At 40.9% G+C, this 22,153-nt stretch overlaps 1 protein-coding gene across 2 annotated transcripts in view; it reads left to right on the plus strand.

The window, feature by feature from the left end:
* htra1b (HtrA serine peptidase 1b) overlaps positions 1-22,153 on the plus strand; it is a 63,749-nt gene that overhangs the window by 26,783 nt on the left and 14,813 nt on the right. For both annotated transcript variants that reach the window (XR_013195584.1, XM_077205929.1), the window contains exon 3: positions 2,003-2,207. Coding sequence is in view for 1 of the 2 variants with exons in the window: in XM_077205929.1 (XP_077062044.1) it covers positions 2,003-2,207 (205 nt within the window). In the remaining variant the exon portion in view is untranslated. The remainder of the gene's footprint in view (positions 1-2,002; positions 2,208-22,153) is intronic.

The raw sequence follows: 22,153 nt of genomic DNA on the forward strand, positions 1-22,153 counted from the left end.
ACAGGACATCCTTCTAAATTAAAGTTGTATTGTAAGGGATTTTGTGGGTAGTTTTTTGGACCAATAAGTAGTACCTCCGTTTTATCTGAATTTAATAGCAGGAAATTACACGTCATCCAGCATTTTATATCATTTAGACACTCTGTCAATTTAGATAAGTTAGTGTTTTCATCTGGTCGTGATGAGATATATAATTGAGTGTCATCAGCATAACAGTGGAAATTAATTCCATGTTTTCTTATAATATTACCAAGTGGCAGCATATATATTGAGAATAGCAGAGGGCCTAACACCGATCCTTGCGGCACTCCATAGTCTACTGACGTTATCTTTGATTTTTCCCCATTTAGACAGACAAAATGGTAACGGTCTGATAAGTAAGATCTAAACCAGCTTAATGCCTGTCCCTGAACACCAGTGTAGTTTTGTAGTCGATCCAGGAGTATTTTATGATCGATAGTGTCGAACGCAGCGCTTAGATCGAGTAGAACTAGTATTGAGATACAGCCTTGGTCAGAAGCTAAAAGTAAATCATTTGTAATTTTAACTAGCGCAGTTTCTGTGCTATGATGCGGTCTGAATCCCGACTGGAATTTTTCATAGATATCATTTTCTTGTAAGAAAGAATGACCTCCGTAATAGAGGTAGAGTCCCCTCTGCCACACCCCATTACTGCCCCGGCGGCCAGCTGCTGCTTCCACCCAGCCGCCGACTCAGACGCCTCAGTCTGCTCGCCGCCAAGGGCGCCCTCTTGCGGCTCACGTCCCTCCCACCCCGTCCTTTGTGGAGTCGAAAAAGGTGAAACAGCATGACCTGGTCGTCAGGTTCCTTAGGGGGTCATTCCCGCTCTCCTCTTACACTCTCTTTGAACCTCGCAGTGGTCTTATTTGCCCTGCAGAAAGCTCCATTTGAGCCTTTGCAATCAGTGGAGCTGAAGTTCCTGTTTATGAAGACAGCGCTCCTGGTCGCTTTGGTCTCCATCAAGAGGGTAGGGGACCTACAGCCATTTTCGGTTGACGAACCGTGCCTGGAATTCGGGCCGTAAACTCTCTCGTGATCCTGAGACCCCAGCCTGGATACGTGCCCAAGGTTGCCACCACTCCTTTCAGGGATCAGGTGGTGAACCTGCAAGCGCTGCCCTTGGAGGAGGCTTACCCACCCTTGGCACCTCTCTGTCCAGTACGCGCCCTCCGTGCTTATGTAGACAGAACGCAGTGTTTCAAAACCTCAGACCAGCTCTTTGTCTGTTATGGTGGGAAGGCTCTCTCCAAGCAAAGGTTTTCTCACTGGATAGTGGACGCCATTGTCTTGGCTTACCAAACGCACGGTCGACCATGCCCCCTAGGTGTTAAGGCACACTCCACCGGGAGTTTGGCTTCCTCCTGGGCTTTATCGCATGGTGCCTTGCTAACAGACATCTGCAGAGCTTCAGGCTGGGAGACACCCAACACATTCGTGAGATTCTATAATCTCTGGGTAGAGCCAGTGTCCTCTCATGTACTCGCATCCACTAGCCAATAAGTAGGACCTGCTCGGTGTCATCGCTTGCTGCGCCATTGCACTCCACGGACTGGATACGTGCGCTATTTCACTCAGATGAGTTCTTCTTAGACCCTGAGTTCCTCCTGCACTGTTGATGCCGTCACCAGAGTGCATGCCAGTCTGTCAGCCCTCGTGATTGGCTAGGTGCTCGTTCCCTGGGATGATTAGATTGGATCTCTCTCTTAGACATCATATTATTTTTATCATTGCATAAGACTCAGTTTGTGGACCTCAATTTTAGGCTGTTGAAATCGTGCAGTGTGCTGAAAAATCTGAAGGGCAACCATTATGTTTTCCACAAATCATTTTTCAGAGGAAGTTCTTCTTTGCCCTCAAGTCTTGCTGGAAAATATAGTTAAATCAAAGATGTTGAGTGACGATCATTATTTGCTGTTACTCACTGGAAAGTAAGAGGGTTTCTCATCAATATATCTTTAATATATCAATAATCTTTTTTTAGAATGGTGTTCTCCAAGCGGGAAGTGGCAGTGGCCAGCGGCTCTGGTTTCATGGTGTCTGAAGATGGTCTGATCGTAACCAATGCTCATGTGGTAGCCAACAAACATCGGGTGAAGGTCGAGCTAAAGACTGGTGCCACCTATGACGCCAAAATCAAAGACGTGGATGAGAAAGCAGACATCGCCCTCATCAAGATAGACGCTCCAGTGAGTACCTGTCCATAACTGCTTATATAGTATGTCACACTCAGGACTTTTTGATAAAATTTTTTATATCAAGACTCTCAATCTGTTCCCAAAGCCAGTGAGCTGTCTAAATAGGTAGAATTTTAAGTCATTGCTTCCAGTGCTAAGGAGGATCCTTAACGCAAGATACCTTTTTTTTTTGCCCAAAACTTAGGGCATTATTAGATGGAGAATCCAACTCCATAATGCATGGTAAAAAGATGGTACATGATGCAAGAAAAATGTCAATTTAAAAATGACAATTTAAATGAATTCAAAAACGAAAATATAGCTTAAAACAGTTCAATATATTACAAATAATTGACAGTTTTCCCACTATTTGTTCGTTCTATATACTTAAAGAGTGTTCCATAATTAGCTTAGCAACAAGCTAAAGCCAAACTCCATTGCTAATCCCCCACGCACCTTGTATAAGAAGACTATTGGTGCTTTCAAGTCCTCCTGGGAAGTTCATATTTACAAGTCAAAATTATGATGTCAGTGCATTCAAGTTACTTTGGTTTGAAAAAGATGGCAATGTACCTTTTCTAAAAGAATTCAAAACAAATTTTTTTAACTCTACTATTGCAAAATTATGGATGGAATCTTATGTTTTAGATTGATTCGTTATATATTATATCTTAGTTGTGTAATACTACCATATTTTGCACATGCGACTTTACTAGTTTTATTGTAAATGAAAAAAAACTAGATAAAAATAAAAAAAACACCATATTTGTGTGACATATGTAGAGAACTCCAGATCAGTTTCTTATGAGGTTCCATTTCAGGTAGAAATAATGATTCAAGAGACTACTTTTGGATCGGTGCCTTAGTTATTTGCTTTCGAGATATGGATAACATGCTTAGTCTTGTTTAATTCGCATCTGAGATTGTTTTCATGATGTCTTCAGCAATGAATTTAAAAATAACAAATCATTCCTGACCCCAGAGGCTGCCCCAACATCATTATTATCTCAAAATCCCAAAATAAGCATAGAAGTGGGCAGAAATGGTCTTGGCTCAAAGAATAATGACCCTGTGTTAAAGGAAAGCACTTCTGTATCAGGAAGAGAGACAGATCCAGATAAGCTGTGTTGAATTGCTCTGCTTAACAAGCCTGTCTCCACACCCATGCAAGGTCAGGAAACACACGAAAAGACCATTTTGACTTACAGGAATTAGTACCGAGACACAAGGATTTGATTAGAGTTGCTTATATAACATTAAATGGGTGGGGGGCTAACATACTAAAGTGAAAAAAAAAGGGATTTTGCACATTTGTCATTAAAAGAAAATATGTTAAAATGTTACTAAAAGCTTGTATAAGTAGACCGCAAAATAAGCCACATAAAGATGTTTACAATGCTAATAGTTCTTAATACATATAATCAGTTGTATTTTTTAGATTAAATACTGTCACGGAACGAGTAAGGGAAAAAGTGTGACGACTCAAGTGTAGGAGAAATTATATTAAAATGAAAACATAAAAGAAAACATAAACAAAACAAAACCCACGAGGGGGAAAACATAACTAATAAATAGAAGACAAAAACAGAACATGAAACTTACTGGAGGATCACAGGGAACAGGAAACATTAGACAAGGATCCGACAAAGACTGCAAACAAGAGGAGACTTAAGAAGAACTCAAACAATAATCAGGTAACGAGGGGGAGGGATCAGACAAGGACAAGAGCACATGGCCCAAAATAACAAAACACCCATGTGCAACACAAGACAGGACAGGCATGTGACATTACCCCCTCCCTACAGAGCGTTTACCAGACGCTCCATAAGACCAGGGTGGGACAGGAAGGAAACACCAGGGCGGGACGGGAGGGAAACACCAGGGCGGGACGGGAGGGAAACACCAGGGCGGGACGGGAGGGAAACACCAGGGCGGGACGGGAGGGACAGACCAGGGCGGGACGGGAGGGACAGACCAGGGCGGGACGGGAGGGACAGACCAGGGCGGGACGGGAGGGACAGACCAGGGCGGGACGGGAGGGACAGACCAGGGCGGGACGGGAGGGACGAGAGGGACAGAACGCTTAGTCCTGGAAGATCAGGGCGAAGCAGACAGTCCATCGGGCGGCCAGGGCGAAGCAGACAGTCCATCGGGCGGCCAGGGCGAAGCAGACAGTCCATCGGGCGGCCAGGGTGAAGCAGACAGTCCATCGGGCGGCCAGGGCGAAGCAGACAGGCCAGACCAGGGCGGGACGGGAGGGACGAGAGGGACAGAACGCTTAGTCCTGGAAGATCAGGGCGAAGCAGACAGTCCATCGGGCGGCCAGGGCGAAGCAGATAGTCCATCGGGCGGCCAGGGCGAAGCAGACAGTCCATCGGGCGGCCAGGGCGAAGCAGACAGTCCATCGGGCGGCCAGGGCGAAGCAGACAGGCCAGGGCGAAGCGGACAGACCAGGGCGGGACGGGAGGGACGAGAGGGACAGAACGCTTAGTCCTGGAAGATCAGGGCGAAGCAGACAGTCCATCGGGCGGCCAGGGCGAAGCAGACAGTCCATCGGGCGGCCAGGGCGAAGCAGACAGTCCATCGGGCGGCCAGGGTGAAGCAGACAGTCCATCGGGCGGCCAGGGCGAAGCAGACAGGCCAGACCAGGGCGGGACGGGAGGGACGAGAGGGACAGAACGCTTAGTCCTGGAAGATCAGGGCGAAGCAGACAGTCCATCGGGCGGCCAGGGCGAAGCAGACAGTCCATCGGGCGGCCAGGGCGAAGCAGACAGTCCATCGGGCGGCCAGGGCGAAGCAGACAGGCCAGGGCGAAGCAGACAGTCCGTCGGGCGGCCAGGGCGAAGCAGACAGTCCGTCGGGCGGCCAGGGCGAAGCAGACAGTCCGTCGGGCGGCCAGGGCGAAGCAGACAGTCCGTCGGGCGGCCAGGGCGAAGCAGACAGTCCATCGGGCGGCCAGGGCGAAGCAGACAGTCCATCGGGCGGCCAGGGCGAAGCAGACAGTCCATCGGGCGGCCAGGGCGAAGCAGACAGTCCATCGGGCGGCCAGGGCGAAGCAGACAGTCCATTGGGCGGCCAGGGCGAACCAGACAGTCCATCGGGCGGCCAGGTGCGAAGCAGATAGTCCATCGGGCGGCCAGGGCGAAGCAGACAGTCCATCGGGCGGCCAGGGCGAAGCAGACAGTCCATCGGGCGGCCAGGGCGAAGCAGACAGTCCATCGGGCGGCCAGGGCGAAGCAGACAGTCCATCGTGTGGCCAGGGAGAAGCAGACGACCCCTCGGGCGGCCAGGGAGAAGCAGACGACTCCTCGGGCGGCCAGGGAGAAGCAGACGACCCCTCGGGCGGCCAGGGAGAAGCAGACGACCCCGCGGGTATGTCCAGGATCCGAGCCAGACGCTCCAGATTGTCCAGGTCCATGAAGGCAGACAGCACTGGCTCTGCCTCCGGCTCTGGAACAGGCATTGGCTATTAAAATGAAAACATAAAAGAAAACATAAACACAAAACAAAACCCACGAGGGGGAAAACATAACTAATAAATATAAGACAAAAACAGAACATGAAACTTACTGGAGGATCACAGGGAACAGGAAACATTATACAACGATCCGACAAAGACTGCAAACAAGAGGAGACTTAAGAAGGGAACAAATCAAGAGGGGACAGGTGGAAGAACTCAAACAATAATCAGGTAACGAGGGGGAGGGATCAGACAAGGACAAGAGCACATGGCCCAAAATAACAAAACACCCATGTGCAACACAAGACAGGACAGGCATGTGACAAATATAGTGCATTACAGCATGAACACCACCAATGTTGTCTTGTAATGCATTATACTATACTAGATATAAACTTGAATAGGTAAGTATGATAACATATAATAAATGTGTTGGAAATTGTTTATGAAAAATATAATTTATTTAACAGTTTGATTGTAAAACATGAACAATGCTGTATTTACAATACAATACAGTCTCAAGCACCTTAATACTTTCACTAAAAGGGCTACTACACAAAAAATAAGATTACAGATGCAAATTTTCTTTGAAATATAAAGTGTCATCCTTCCACTATAAAATATAGTCTCTGACATGTAAACTAAGTAAGGGTGCTCCGATTGATCGGTCGCCAATCATAATCGGCCGATAATTGCTTTGGGATGTGTGATCGGCGGTCTCCAGAAAAGCCGATCCAGAAAAGCCGATCAGGTGACGCAAACCTCGCGAGACAATTTTTTATGCCCTGGCAAAAATGGCTTCACCAGTCTGGCAATTCTACAAGGTGTGTGAAAAAGACAATTTATTAGCAATCAAACTGCAATTTGTGTACAATGCCGCTGCCCGCTTGTCAAACTGCAGTGTCTCTGCTCAACCTGTAAATAAATCCATCGATCTGCAAACTATGGTTGAGTTCCTAAATGGTCTAGTGGTAGATCTTTTGCCAAGCATGTCAGAGGTTACAGGTTCTAATCCGCTCTCGTATAGTTTTTTTTCTCTTATCAAAACTGAATACGTTCATCAAGCAGGGACATGTTTGTGTGCATTTTATTTTGTGATTTCACCGGAATGAATAGAGTCGCAACGACGATAGATTGAAGATAGATAGAAGGGACGATAGATCGTCCCTGCACGAGCCACAGAGAACACTGTATCCATGACATTGATAGCAGCGGCAACGAGCGCTCAGCTTGAGTAAAAAAAACAAAAACATTTTAGCGCTAGATTTCTTATTTAATAGCGAAATAAAGAAATGCTCTGCTAGTTAACTGGAGATGTTTTATTTATTTGTATTAGGTACATCCAAGCCTCAATGTTACACAAATTGGTGGGGGACAATATCGATCCTTAGAAAAAGTGGTGGGACACGACTTCACTGGATCTATACAAATCAATCTAACCATAGATCTGACCAGTAGTGGTGGCTTTCTTAATCTGTTTTTTAAAATAATTTTGCGAAAAAATTAATAAATAAATAAAAATAAATTATGAAGTAAGCTTTGGGAGAGAGATGAATCTAATAATCTCTATCCCCACTCTCTCTTTCTCTACCTCACTCTCCCTCTCTCTTCCTCTCTAAATGCCCATAAAATCTGACTGAGCATCCCAGAAAAAAGCAAAGTTATAGATACAGATATGGAAGTTGTTAGTTATTTGTATTTTTGTTGCTGTGCACTTTACTACCTGTGGTCCTTTAAAGGGTTAGTTCGCCCATTTAAGACATGAAGTTGTATGGAATCCTTACCAGCACTATAGTGCATAGACACTGACCCACTCTGTAGTCACCTCCCTGGTCAGAGTTCTGGCCGCTGGAAGTTTTTCAAGAAAGTACTCTGCTGTCAAGACGCCGATCTTGACCATGTATTGCAACCATGGTGTTGACAAGAGACAGGAATATGATGGCAGACATCGCGAACAATGTTTCCATGTGCAGTTTGTTAACGTTAGACGTCGTCTTTTTGTCTGGTACTAATAAAGTTCACTAGCTAAACACTTAAATGGACTGCATTTATATAGCGCTTTCACAGACCCAATGGCCACCAAAGCGCTTTACATATTGCCTCACATTCACCCATTCACCCATTCACGCACTCATTCATACACCGACGGCGGTGTCAGCCATGCAAGGCCCCATCCAGCTCGTCGGGAGCAGCTGGGGTTAGTGTCTTGCTCATGGACACCTCAACACTTGGTCGTGTGGAACCGGAGATCGAACCACCAACCTTTCGGTTTGTAGACAACCTACATGAACCACTGAACCACTGCCGCCTAACAATAAGTTAGCGTTAGCTAGTTCATGCTTACAGCTGTTAGCTAACAATGACTGTACCTAACGTTAGTTGTTTGCTGGTTCGACCAGCTTACATGCATCTTTCACTGTATTTTACTGAACTCAGCACAGAGCAACCCCGCCCGTGACGTCACCGGCGCCCTTGCCACGAAAGATATAACGGTGTTTATTTTATATGTTAACATTTGTCATGTTTCTTATATAATTTTTGATTATAGTGGAAATCCATCTTGTAAATCATGTAAACTTGACTGACTGCCTTCATTTCCCCTTTAATATGCTGGACATGTTGCTTGCAAATAAATACACAGTTGTCAATTCATGATATGTTGTCTTCTCTTAATTGTAATACTTAATGTACATTGATGTTAAATATAGTTTAATAAATAATGCTACATGATAAAAAGAAGGCTTCAAAAAGACCCTGTAATCGGTGATCGGTATCGGGTGATACAGCTTCCAGTAATCGGGGATCGGTGATTGGCCCCAAAAATCCTGATCGGAGCACCCCTAAAACTAAGGTTAACAGTGGCCTTCCTGGGTGTCCCTTGTGAAAAAGAAGTACACTTACTTTTTTTGGGAAAAAGTAAACTGAAAAAAATGGTAACCTAAAAAATGTGCTTCATGTGCTAACATCTAAATTAATTAATTTAATTCAAATATTTATTTTATTTAACATTACTGAATCAACATAAATATATTAGGTTACACCAACACAAATTAAGGGTAAGATCAGGTAGAAGTAGCTACTTTACGGAAATAATATGGAATTATGGAAATGATATACTTTAAAAGAAGTGAATGTAATGAAATGTTTTCAGACACTTAGTTGCTAGTTATTTACAATTAAATAAAAATGTATTATAGGCTAAATGTATAATAATTTTTTATTGTCCTTGAAAAATAATTAATACTGCCAAATGTACTGACAAGCATTTTGGGTAAACTAAAATATATTTTAATGTAAATTTTATTGACATTTGTCATGTATTTAAATATATTATTAACTTTGAATGACATACAGTTAAAATTACATTCAAGTTCATAAAATGCTTTAGTATTGGGTTGCACTTCATTTCGAGGGTCTCATTTAGAAATTCTAATAACTATAAGTAACTTTGCTACTACATGTAAACTAACCTTTAATTAGAGTATTAGTAGACTTTAGTAGACTGTTAGGGTTTAGTGTTAGGGTTCAGGGTAGTAGAATAAGTTTACATGTAATTGCAAAGTTAATTATAGTCAGTTGAATGTGTATTGGGGATCCATTAAGTGTTAGCTGATATATTAAGCAGACAGTCTAATACTCTATGAGAGTTAGTTGAAATGTAGTTGCAAAGTTACCAGTTAGTAGAATGTCTAAAGTGGACCTTCAAAAAAACAGTGTGACCTATATAGTGCTTTTAATGTGACATTATGAAAAAGTGCACTTTTTAAAAGTGTACTTACGTGTAGTAAAAGTGTTAATCATAGTCAAATAAAGAGAGTGAACTTGCACTCTTTAAGTATGCTTAAGTGCCCTTTTATTTCATTAAACAATCCGCTTAAAATGATACACAGCTGGTTTCATATCATAGCTGGTAATATGTCATGCATTTTGGTACAACTGAAGTGCTGTACTGACCAACAGTATGCAGGACCAAAACTATCCATTTCATAATGCATTATATAAAGGCTTCAAGTAAAGTGTCAATAAATATTTTTAAATTGTCATGGGCACATCATCTCTTCAGATAACAGTGCAGTGGTAAAGAAAAAGGGTATGTAATTACAATTCAGATTTAATGTAAAATATATTAAGGACTGCAACACTTTGAAAATGCCTAGGCACCAGTGACCCAGAAAGCTTATGACACTTGACTTAACAATAGGAGTGGTGTTACTGTTTGATATGGTTTGGTAACAGTTACTGGCTCTTGTCCTGGCCGACAGCAGTGCCACGTCTCTATAATTCCTTCCCGGACTCTCATGTATAACTCCATCCTCTCTAGCTCAGTTTCTGCTTAGTCACTGCCATACTGTGAATAATTTATATTGGTTAACTGTCTCATATTCTTTTCAGCTTGAGTTTCATGCCAGACTTTAGTCGATTGGTTCATGTCTCTGTCGCCATTGAGAATTTCATATCAGAATATCTTTTCATATTTAAAATGATTTGACAGAACAGACATGAAAAACAAGCTGTTTTTAAATATGCTGCAGGGTGATCACTTTGTTAGTCTGGTTATTTTTGGACGGAAGTAATTTCCAAACTCATTACAGATGGCTCTGAATGGATCCCTTCTCTGGAAAACCAAATCATGGCCTCACTTGCACCTGTTCTTTCTTAGGGTTTCATTCTGTGTTTCTTGATCTAATCTGAATCTTGTTTTTCTTTTTATTCCCACCCAATAATGTGTTCATTTTTATGCGTTCATATTAACGTTACAGTATTCATGCAGTATATGTAGCAGCATCAAGTTAAATTAGTTGAAATCAGTAGAAAATAAAGAATCTTAGCACAAAATAAACTTTGCAATATGTTTTTATGAAGCCACAAAAAATAATGTAGGGAATTACTCATCTTTTGTGTGAAAAAAATCCATCTGTTGACCTCAATGCAAGTTTCACCTGCAGTGATAGGTACGCAAAGCACATTCTATTTAGCAAATCTGACTGAATCCACATGATTTTAGCAGTTTATAGCTTCAACTTGAAGTTTGGGTTCATTTTGATATAAATGTGATCACACTTGATACCAAGTTTTATATAGTTCTAAATGGCCCGCACTTGATAGACATTTCATCTTTATAAATCACAAAAATGTTTGGTAACCCAGAAATCCCTTTATTTTCTGTCCAGACCCGCAGCTCTGTTACACAACAGAATCTGCTGTCCATCGTGTCTTATGCTGAGAAATGCACAGTATTGGATTTCTTATTGGTATCAGCATTTTTTATCTGTCAGTATTAGTCTGAGAAGGTCAGTAATGCAAGTAGATATACAGTAAGTGTGTTTCGACCCTGCTGGGAAGGTAGTTGTTTTTTAAAGTTCAGGAACGTTTGGGGATGGGATTTGGGCGCTGAACAAGCAGATCGGTTGAGTTTACGCAGCATTTTGATTAGTTGACTCAACGCAGCATTTTATTTCAACCACCATTTTTAAAAGTCTGTTGCATGCAGTAAGTTGTTTGCTATTCGAATCAACACTGGAGTTAAAAAAAAGACGACAGATGGACCGATGACGAGGTCAGGCTTTATTAAGCTTATATGCAGAGGACAATATCCAGTGAGAACTGGAAAGTCGCGCGCAGTCCTACGTCACCGGACTGATTTGCCTAATCTTCATGGTACTTTAGACCACGATGGAAACGCAGTAAGCAACAGTTCTGGGGAAAAAAAGTCCCTGCAACAAATTGTTTCGAATGATTTCTGTGGAAATGCGGCTTAAGTATACTTGACTTGTAGTTGTGTTTACTCTTTTGATTGAGTAGCCTATACTGTTTTCACATAGTTTTAAATACTGTCTTATAAACTTACGTTGTTTGAAAATATTGATTTATAAAGAAAACAGATATGTTCCTATTTATATATGTGTAACGGTTATATCCACTGGAGGCAAGTTGAAGTGAGAACCCAAATGCAATTTATTAACAAAACGTGATCAAACATAAAACAAAGGCATGAAACTGGAAACTCAAAACAAGAACAAGAACATAGACAGGAAACATTCAATTCTCGACAAAAGCCCCTTTCACGCAGAGATACACAGATAAAGTGACCCGGGATTTGACACGGGTGCGTTTGATTTTGGTTCATTCACACTGCCAGTGATTTTCCGGAATCAGAGTTCACACTACACTCAGAGTTCACACACAACTCGTAAAAATCCCATAAAGACACATGACATTGATGTGACAAGTAATGTCTCAGCAGCGTCTATAGTTTGCTTATGAGCTGCGATTTTTCTCTGGAGAAACCACGCTTGTGCATTTTTTTCTCTGATTCGATCATAAACTAGCGCATTATGTACCGTTTCACTAGCCTGCTTTCACTTCACTTCAGTGTCATCATTAGGACACGGCATTGATTACGGCTTTTGTTCACACAGCGCGCGTTCCGGGATCAGGCAATGATCCCGGCAATGTTACTAGGTCCCCAACCCGGTATCAATCCCGGGTCGTGTTTGCGTTCACACAGAAGGTGTTCTGGCAATTTCCCGGCAATTTCCCGGGATCAACGCGCTGTGTGAAAGGGGCTAAAGACAAAACATGAGGACTTACATAGACTAATTACAAGACAAGGGACACCTGTGAACAATGATCAGACAATTAACCAATGACAAGACACATGGCAGGATCACATGACAAACAGGGAATCACATGACAAGACAGAAATATGATAATGACAAAACCAAAACGTGACAATATGTATAATATGACAACAAAATGGAACAAGATTTTTGAACCTGGCTTTATCCAATGGTCAGATTTCTTAATGGAAATTACCGTATTTTCCGCACTATAAGGCGCACTTAAAAGCCTTTTATTTTCTCAAAAAACGACAGTGCGCCTTATAATCCGGAGTGCCTTAAATATGGATCAATTGGTTAATTGTATCAATTGGTTAATATCAATTGGTTATTGGTTAATAACGCTTAATAACGTTATTAAATTCGCCCGCGAACTCGCACTCGTGTCCATCTTATGCCCGCTCTTTCACACGGCCAGTTCAACCTCGTATAAATCAGGTTATGTGTGTAAGTCACGTGCTCACTCTTACTAACAGATATACGAACAGACACACTGTCCCCGGCGCTGCTCGCGCGTCACAGAATGTTCATAAAGCGGTCCCCGTTCACAGTAACCGGGTCGTCTCATTCAAACAGCCAGCTGTTGCTGTCAGGGAGCCGGCGCACATGAATACTCGTATAATCCGGTGCGCCTTATAGTGCGGAAAATACGGTAGTGCATATTTAATTAGATAATACCTCATTTGCATATTTAAACCTAAGATTTCAGAAAACTTTAATACAAAACAGTTATCTTAATGTACTGTGATTAATCTGTGGACAGTGTGATGATATCCATTAGTTATTTTTTTTTTACCTTTTACCCTGTAGTGTCTTGCCTTAAATACTGAAAATAAATTATTATGCCAAAAGTACTATAAAAGTACAGTGTACATAGGTTATTAGCCATAGCATGAAAGTAATTATCTAATCAGCCACACATATAACATGTGCATCCCTATTTATGCTGTGGCACAGGGCCTTATAAGCGGGGACAACCAGACTGGTTTGTGAAGGGGGGGCCCAGAAAACCTGAGGTTCTGTGATGAAGGTTTTGCACCAGGCCCCAGAAATTCTACCCTGCTGCTGCTATAACCTGCTCCAGATTCCGTATGTTTGAAACAAGTCTAACCCTCCATGAGAAAAACATACCCTGCAGAAATGCAAAGGAAAACAGATGCCAGTGGAGCATGTTAGAGCATGTTACTCTTTGAGTTCCAGTTTGTATCGCATAAAAACAGGTCTCTACAGGCCACATCAGGGTGAGTGGGGTGTGAGGAGAAATAACTGGTAAGGATGACTAAAGCCCAATTTATATTTCTGCGTCGAACTCACGCCATAGCTAGGCTGTGTGTAGTGCGCGTACCCTTCGGCGTACCCTGACGTGCACCTCTCCAAAAATGTAACAATGTGTCAATTCTACGCAGATGCAAGAGCTGTGATTGGTCTGCTAGAACCCCTCCCTTCGGGTTTCACATGCTCCCTCTAGATGTGTAAATTCAAGTCAATGTGGACAACGATGCAGAAGTATAAATGAAAACCAACGCGTAGTCTATAACGTAGAGACTCCGGCGTAGGTCAGACGCAGAAGTATAAATCAGCCTTAATACTGGATCGTCTACATTTAGATCTGGGTCATGGTAGTTCTAAAATATCAGTGCATGTCTGAATGTTGAATGGGTCACAACTCAAATATTGGCAGGAGGGTCAGTGTGTACTGTATGTATATCCACTCTAGGACTGAGTACACATGGCTGTCTTTATTTCCCAGCTGTTCTTCTGTCTGGCAAACCCGTTGCCCAAAGATGAAATAGACAGATCTGTAGGATGGTTGTTAGTGAAGTCATGCACATTCAGGAAGTTCTGGATAATAGATTTCTATAATATCAGAGGTGCACAAGAATCACAACTATGTGCAAAACATGATACATTCTCATCCCATTGAACTACACTCACCTAAATTATTATTAGCAACACCATATTAATACTGTGTTTGACCCCCTTTCACCTTCAGAACTGCCTTAATTCTACGTGGCATTCATTCAACAAGGTGCTGAAAGCATTCTTTAGAAATGTTGGCCCATATTGACAGGATAGCATCTTGCAGTTGATGAAGATTTGTGGGATGCACATCCAGGGCACGAAGCTCCCGTTCCATCACATCCCAAAGATGCTCTATTGGGTTGAGATCTGGTGACTGTGGGGGCCATTTTAGTACAGTGAACTCATTGTCATGTTCAAGAAACCAATTTGAAATGATTCAAGCTTTGTGACATGGTGCATTATCCTGCTGGAAGTAGCCATCAGAGGATGGGTACATGGTGGCCATAAAGGGATGGACATGGTCAGAAACAATGCTCAGGTAGGCCGTGGCATTTAAACGATGCCCAATTGGCCCTAAGGGGCCTAAAGTGTGCCAAGAAAACATCCCCCACACCATTGCACCACCACCACCAGCCTGCACAGTGGTAACAAGGCATGATGGATCCATGTACTCATTCTGTCTACGCCAAATTCTGACTCTACCATCTGAATGTCTCAACAGAAATCGAGACTCATCAGACCAGGCAACATTTTTCCAGTCTTCAACTGTCCAATTTTGGTGAGCTCTTGCAAATTGTAGCCTCTTTTTCCTATTTGTAGTGGAGATGAGTGGTACCCGGTGGGGTCTTCTGCTGTTGTAGCCTATCCGCCTCAAGGTTGTGCGTGTTGTGGCTTCACAAATGCTTTGCTGCATACCTCGGTTGTAACGATTGGTTATTTCAGTCAAAGTTACTCTTCTACCAGCTTCAATCGGTCGGCACATTCTCCTCTGACCTCTAGCATCAACAAGGCATTTTCGCCCACAGGACTGCCGCATACTGGATGTTTTTCCCTTTTCACACCATTCTTTGTAAACCCTAGAAATGGTTTTGCGTGAAAATCCCAGTAACAGAGCAGATTGTGAAATACTCAGACCGGCCCGTCTGGCACCAACAACCATGCCACGCTCAAAATTGCTTAAATCACCTTTCTTTCCCATTCTGACATTCAGTTTGGAGTTCAGGAGATTGTCTCGACCAGGACCACACCCCTAAATGCATTGAATCAACTGCCATGTGATTGGTTGATGAGATAATTGCATTAATGAGAAATTGAACAGGTGTTCCTAATAATCCTTTAGGTGAGTGTATATGTCCTGAGGAATGATACTTCATATCATGTGGCTTGTAAAGCCTGACATGAAACAATAGTCCGAAAAAAAGACTATTAAACTGGGCAAATAAACTACCAATAATGTCTTAGTCAGACGTTAGGATAAAAGCTTCATATTTTTTATTGTGGGGGCAAAAGATAAAGCAATGCAATATAATGGTGATTGAGAGATGTACAAATAAACGTTCCTCAAAGCCTGATGTATTAATACTCTTTTTTAAACATGATTTTTCAGAAAAATTATGTTTGGACAATCAAGTAAATCATTATTCACAGTATTGCAGTTTTTTTGAGTAGAGTCAGAGATTGATAAAAAGCCCACAATGTTTGAAAGCCCAATATGGCGGGTCTGGTAAAATAAGTTGCACATTCCAAATAAATGAGCTAATCAACAAAGAGAGTGAACTGACTTGTCTTGAAATGGACTTTGGTTGAGTGTAATTGGGATTCAAGGATGGATTATGGACAAAGCCAAAAGAGGCCAATGCCACATTTTCTCTCACTGCCAGGGAAACGGTATATGGAAATGTAAAATCTAGTTTGAAAAATTACTCAATTACAAAATTTTGTATGTATGTTAGAGTAAAACCCTGAGCTACAAGTCTCTCATTTCTTTGTACTATTTATTGGTGACCACAGCAGAAGGCTCTGTTCAATCTTGTCTCATCTGGGCCCTTTGTTTTTTCAGATTTTTGAGTTTGCGGGATATGTTCATTGATGTGGGATATGTTCGCTATTAGTAGTTTCATGTTATTAGAAGACCATAAACAGAAAAACAAGCCTGACAGTACTTTGTGCTTTGTAATTTACTACCGTCTCAGGGAAGCCCCTGTCATTAAGGAATCCCAAAACGGCAGCTGAGATGTACAGCCTTCTGCAGTTGTGTTTAACACTGATGGGATGTTTGATGACACACATTTCTCTATTCATTTTATGCAACTTTCTTACATGTCTGCATTTATGTAATTTTCTATTTTAACTTTGTGTCATGGAGGCATGTACAAGCTGTGCGAGTAAACCCCATTTCGCTGGCCTCAAGAGGCACACTAGCGACTTACACTAGTGACTGCGGTCTTTAGCGTCCTTGTTAGCATGCCCACCTCCCATGCTGCAGATGCCGATTGGAATCTCGCTAGGAGTGGGTTGAGTAGGACCGGTTACATTTGGTGCCGTGACCCGGATTGGGAGTGAGATTTAGGGGGGTGAATGTAACGGAGCCAATCTATTAAGAGCTGTGCGAGTAAAACTCACTCCACTCTCCTCAAGAGTCATCCGAGACGCTGGTTCGAAACCCTCTTAGAGCGGATCAAGTAGGACTGGTTACATTTGAGTTTGATGTGATTTTAATCATAATAACATACCTGCAGGGACACTTAAATATCTGAATATCACTGCACTAAGTACAAAATATTTTTTTTGTACATTTTAAACAAACATAACATAAGCAAATTTTTCAAGCAATATATTTCATAAAAAGTATGTTGAAGAACTGACTTCATACTTCCAATAAAAATCACTGCCACAACTATTAAGAGTACTAATATAAATTGAAAAATGATTTGCAGACGTCAGTTACTTGATATATTAGACAATGAAATGTGAGAATTTAATGTGTGGTACAAGTGTCCAAATACTTTTTTGAGGCCACTGCACATTTACATGCTCAGACTAAAAAATAAGTCTGGGTTAGACTGGATCCAACTTCATTTGGGACCGATTGTTCTGTCTGTCTGGAATTCCTCTTAAAGGTAATTTGGGAAGCCCTGCTGGCAAAATTCCTGTCTCAATAACAAGGAATTCAAGTCAATGCACTGAAATGATAATTTGAAGATAATCTTTGCTCAGTTGCATCGCCAACATGCTATCCTGGCACTGTCGTAACTTGCCTTATGTTCTTCACAGTTTGCTCTAAACAGACATCATTAGTGGAAATCTGACTTTGAGGTCACGTTTTCTAAAATCTGGGTCAAGTTTCAAAGTTTATTTGTCACATACCAGTTATAGTTTATACAACAAGCAGTGAAATGTAAGTTCACTTCAGTTTTTAAGGTTGGTGTTCGTTCAGGCCCATGTAATGCAGAGGTCTTGCTCAGACACATCTTCCTGACTCATCAAAGCAAAGAAAGAGAGCCCTTCAATGTCTCACTGCTGACATTCAATTGCTCATACAAATGAGAGTAAACATTTCATGGGTAAACAGCAGCTGGATTTGTCATTGAATTTTTTTATGTACGTATTTTTCCAGTGGTTAATGCATACCACAAAACTAGTCCGCAAACATTCACGTTGGCAGTTTTGTACTCAAAGCTGATCAATGCCAGTTCAAAGACATACAAGGAGTCTTGGCATCCCTCAGGGTATTAAGAGATGAAGTCTGGCAGTCATCATTTATCCTGGGTTATTTCAGCGCATATTTGAAAGGGTTTGGTCTTGTCTTCCAAGAAAGTCTTACTGCCTTTTTCCATGATGGGGCAAGACACTAAAATTGGGTCAGACTCCTTGTTGCAATGGCAAATATGTTTGTCATTCAAAAATTTTGATAAATGGATGATTTAGAGCCATCTTTATGAAATGTCACAGTGAATTTGTGTTCAAAGTAGAAATATATGGCAATATATTTTATTTAGAATCTTCAGGCAATTGGGTTCTGGCATTGTATCAGATTGATTGGAGCTGCTTGCCTTGTGATTTAAGTTGTAAAAAGGTGATGCTAAAAGCTAAGACTTGGCATAAACAGTCCCTGTCTGTAAATACACATGATGCCAAAATCAGAAACGTCTAAACTGTCAGTTTGACCTATGGCAGGGTGACTGTGATTTTGGAATTACCAGCTCAATGGAATCTGATTTACAGTTGCTGCGGAACAGGAAGAACCAGTCGAAGATTCCTGCTCTTTCTGGCAGAACAGGAGTTTTAGAGAGGATGTTTGGGGCTCAGCTGGGATTGATTTGCTCTAGATGGAGGTTTTACACACAATACATATGTATTCATATCATGTGTCTTTTGACTCAACAGCCATTTCAAAACAATTTAATTATTTACAAAAGAGCTTTCTCATCCAATATGTTTATGGATGAAGTTTGGACTATCCATTGGTGTTTTGTTTTTTTGCCATTTTAACCAATTAACAATTGACGGCATGCTAAAATCTCACTGAGATGCTCAGATCACGCTTAGACAGGGAGAATGCCATTTGAATGTGGATGCTTTTCTCATCATCTTTATGGGTGGGCTGAGAGAACTTCTTTAATTTCTTAACTTCTTTAATTCCTGTAGTTTTACATGTTTTCAAATTTGTAGGCTATACATAACATCCCCAGGATGTTTCCAGACAGCATACACTGAAAGTTTAAGGTGAATAGCTTTAAGGACCACACGAAATTTAAAGTTTTGTGGCATTTAGTCTGTCAGTGTAACCACTCAAGGATTTGAACCGACATAGAATGCATTTGCTGCTACTAAGGGGTTTGATTGGTCAATCTTTTGAGTTTCACAGAACAATGGTTAATAGCCATGACAGGTTTTGATGAGCTGTGAACATATTTACTTGTATCTGATGTTTAAATTTGTTCAGGTATATTAAATATCTTTGACCAACAACAAAGTTTCGAGTTGTCGGAAATACAGGTTAACCTAGGATGATTTTCTTGAAATTGTGTGTATGCTGGCAAATTGAACAGATAAATTGCATGGTTAAAGGTAGGTGCACAGACCCAAAAGTAAAATATATTTAAATATAATATTATGTGAGTTTCTCAACTGGCCTCTGAGGGTATTTACAGTTATTCGCAGATTTTAATTAGAAGAAATGTACACTACGTTGAAGGTGTACATTTTTATCAGGTCATTCATGGTGAATTTTGCTGGATTTCGAACCCATGATCTTGCTGTTGTCAGCACCATGCTCTACTGTTTGAGCCTCAGAAAAATCAAAATGCAAATAAAATCAAAATGTCAATAGAAAATAATACTGTTTATAATTTTCACATTTTGTGAAAAGCAAATGTTTAAAAATATTTGTTATGTACAGTTAAAATCATATCATATGTTCTCATGTTAACTTTTTTGGTAATCTGTGAGAAGTATTAAAGTTAAAGGTATACTTATTGTTTGTGAATTGTATTGTTTCCAATTATAGGGTCCAGTTGACCCATAACATAATGACTGTACACAGACTTTTAACATAATACAAGAGTTCAAAGAAAACAGTCTTTGATTTAGCAATTCTCAGTAACCCCTTCCATGAAAGATGGAACATCTTGAGGCTGTTGAACACTACAACAACCTACAGTCATAGGCTAAAATGTCAGCTACAAAAGAGACAAACAGAGTCAAACATCAGTTCAGATTGGATCTACATCGAGTTTTAAGCTGTCTGAAATTGGGCCAGTCATTTTGCCCTGTGGAAGTAAAATCTGACTCATCAGTTGCGATAATTCATCTCTGTAGGTCTGGCAGTGGTAGTTTGTTTTCTCTTCTCAGAGAGCTTTCTAAATTCACATCAATGATCAGCTTGTAAAGAGATTAGAGGGATTTAATGAAATAGTCGTCAAATCCGCTTCCACTCTTAACAGACAACACAAGCTGATTAAATCGTCCTGCAGAACGATCAATGATTATTATGTTTTGTTAGCTGATTGATGGAAAATTAAACTTAAAGAACAAAGGAAACATCAAGATTAGATGGAAGTATGAGACAACCGTACATACTTTCCATACTTTTCCAACCTGCTTAAATCTGTTGATTCCAAAACATGCTCTGTTAATTTGTGTTCCCTTTGAGCTTCATCTAAAAGATAAAGATTAGATAAACTATGGTTGTGTTTGGATTGGAAAGCTATGCTGTACTGCTTACTGTATACTGCACAGTAAAAAAAAAATGGCTATGTCTCAATAACATAGACAGGAATGTATGTCACATTGCTACTATCTTGACATAAAATTTAGTATTTGCATTTATAATATATATTTTGAATATAAATGCAATGTGCTATCCCCATTGCAGTATAGCTCGCAGCATGCCTTTTAAAAAAAATGAATACAGTACAATAAATGTATATATGAATAAATAAATAATAACAATAAACAACACTTCAAATCTTAGAATTTCACAAGGAGCCGTTGCTCATCATTTACTGTAACTTATCCGCTCATGTTTGTACATAACCACCTGATCACCTTTCACCATTTTGCACAGTTCAGCACTTCAGTTAGTACAATCAGCACTAAATGTCATTTCTCCTGGTTTTTGTGTAATAGTCAGTAAGGGTAAAGTATCAGATTTCAGGCAGATGCAGAAATTCTCTTTTTAGTCCTGACTGAGAGCAAAGAAAAGAAAAATCTTCAACATTAAAGACTAGGGATGCCACTGATCAAGTTTTGTTGTGGCCCTGACCCGGTCCGAGTCATTGAATATTGAGTATCTGCCGATACCGAGTCCCAATCCGATACTTCAATCAACTAAAATCAATCCAATGTTTACTGGGCTGTGTAGAGAGTTTCTCAGGGGCAGGGGCTCAAATGTAAAAAGGGGGCATCTATCACTAGAGCAATTCCAATATAACAATACTACAGTAATTATTAATAGGCCTGTATTGGACTGCGTGATCACGATTATGAATATGAGACTGCTGATAAGAACTTCTTGTATTTTATATGTACAACAAAAAGAAGAATTGCAACAAAAATAAAAAAAAGTGGAGATAAGGTTAGAAAGCATGAAGCTTGCGATGTCAAAACATAGATTATATACAGTATGCTAAACAAGGAAGTTTGAATGTGCGTGTGTGACGCACTAGAACAGATCTCTGCTTCATCCCAATTCAGAGGCTGCATCCTTCAAAGGGCGCATTCAAGGCCGATCGCGTGACAAAGGCTGTCCCAATTCGAAGGCTCCTTCAAATGCGGCCTCTAAATGCGTCTTTCATTTTCTGTTAGCTGAAGGATACAACAGATGGATTCCTCATGGCCTTGCCTACCCCAGAATTCATTGCGTAGCAGTGATGACATGATTTTGAGAGAATTTTTCTGAATTACACTTTTAAACATAAGTATTGGGTTTCAACTTATCTAATGTAAAAAAAAACCTTTAAAGCAGTTCAAATGTTGACATATCTTACTAAAATGCGATTATATATAGTTTATACTTTTATTATATACAGAAATGGACCATGGTGAACATATTTAAACAGTTTGTGAACCCTATTTTGTTTTCAGACAGTTTAATATATGTATTATAATAGTATTATAAATGTCCCATTTAACAACCCTCAGTCTGACCTCCGTGGCCTTCAAAGGCGTGGCCATTGAAGTCTGAGTCCTTCGAAGGATGCAGTCTTTGAATTGGAACACAGTCTACATTCACAAATGCGCATTTGAGCTGCTTCTTTTCCTTTTAATGGCGGTTGAAGATCCCACTTGAAGATGCATACCGCCACCTACTGCACGAGACCAGCTAATGTATAATTAAGGATTGGGCTTAGGAGAACTGATAAAAATACCCCGATACCGATCATTGAGATCGGCTAGGAACATCCCTATTAAAGACCCAGCAAATTATTTGAAGAATATATTTTTTTTTTCTGCATTGATTTATTTCATCTTAAAAATTGAGGTATCAGAAGTATGAGCATTGTTACAAGACTATTGCCAGTCCGTGGCAAGTTGTATTTCAAATTTAGGAGAAGGGGACAATTCCACTAATA

This window comes from Siphateles boraxobius, unplaced genomic scaffold (genome assembly GCF_051911475.1).
Source record: "Siphateles boraxobius isolate OS27281-9 unplaced genomic scaffold, OSU_SipBor_1 55, whole genome shotgun sequence".
Taxonomy (NCBI): domain Eukaryota; kingdom Metazoa; phylum Chordata; class Actinopteri; order Cypriniformes; family Leuciscidae; genus Siphateles; species Siphateles boraxobius.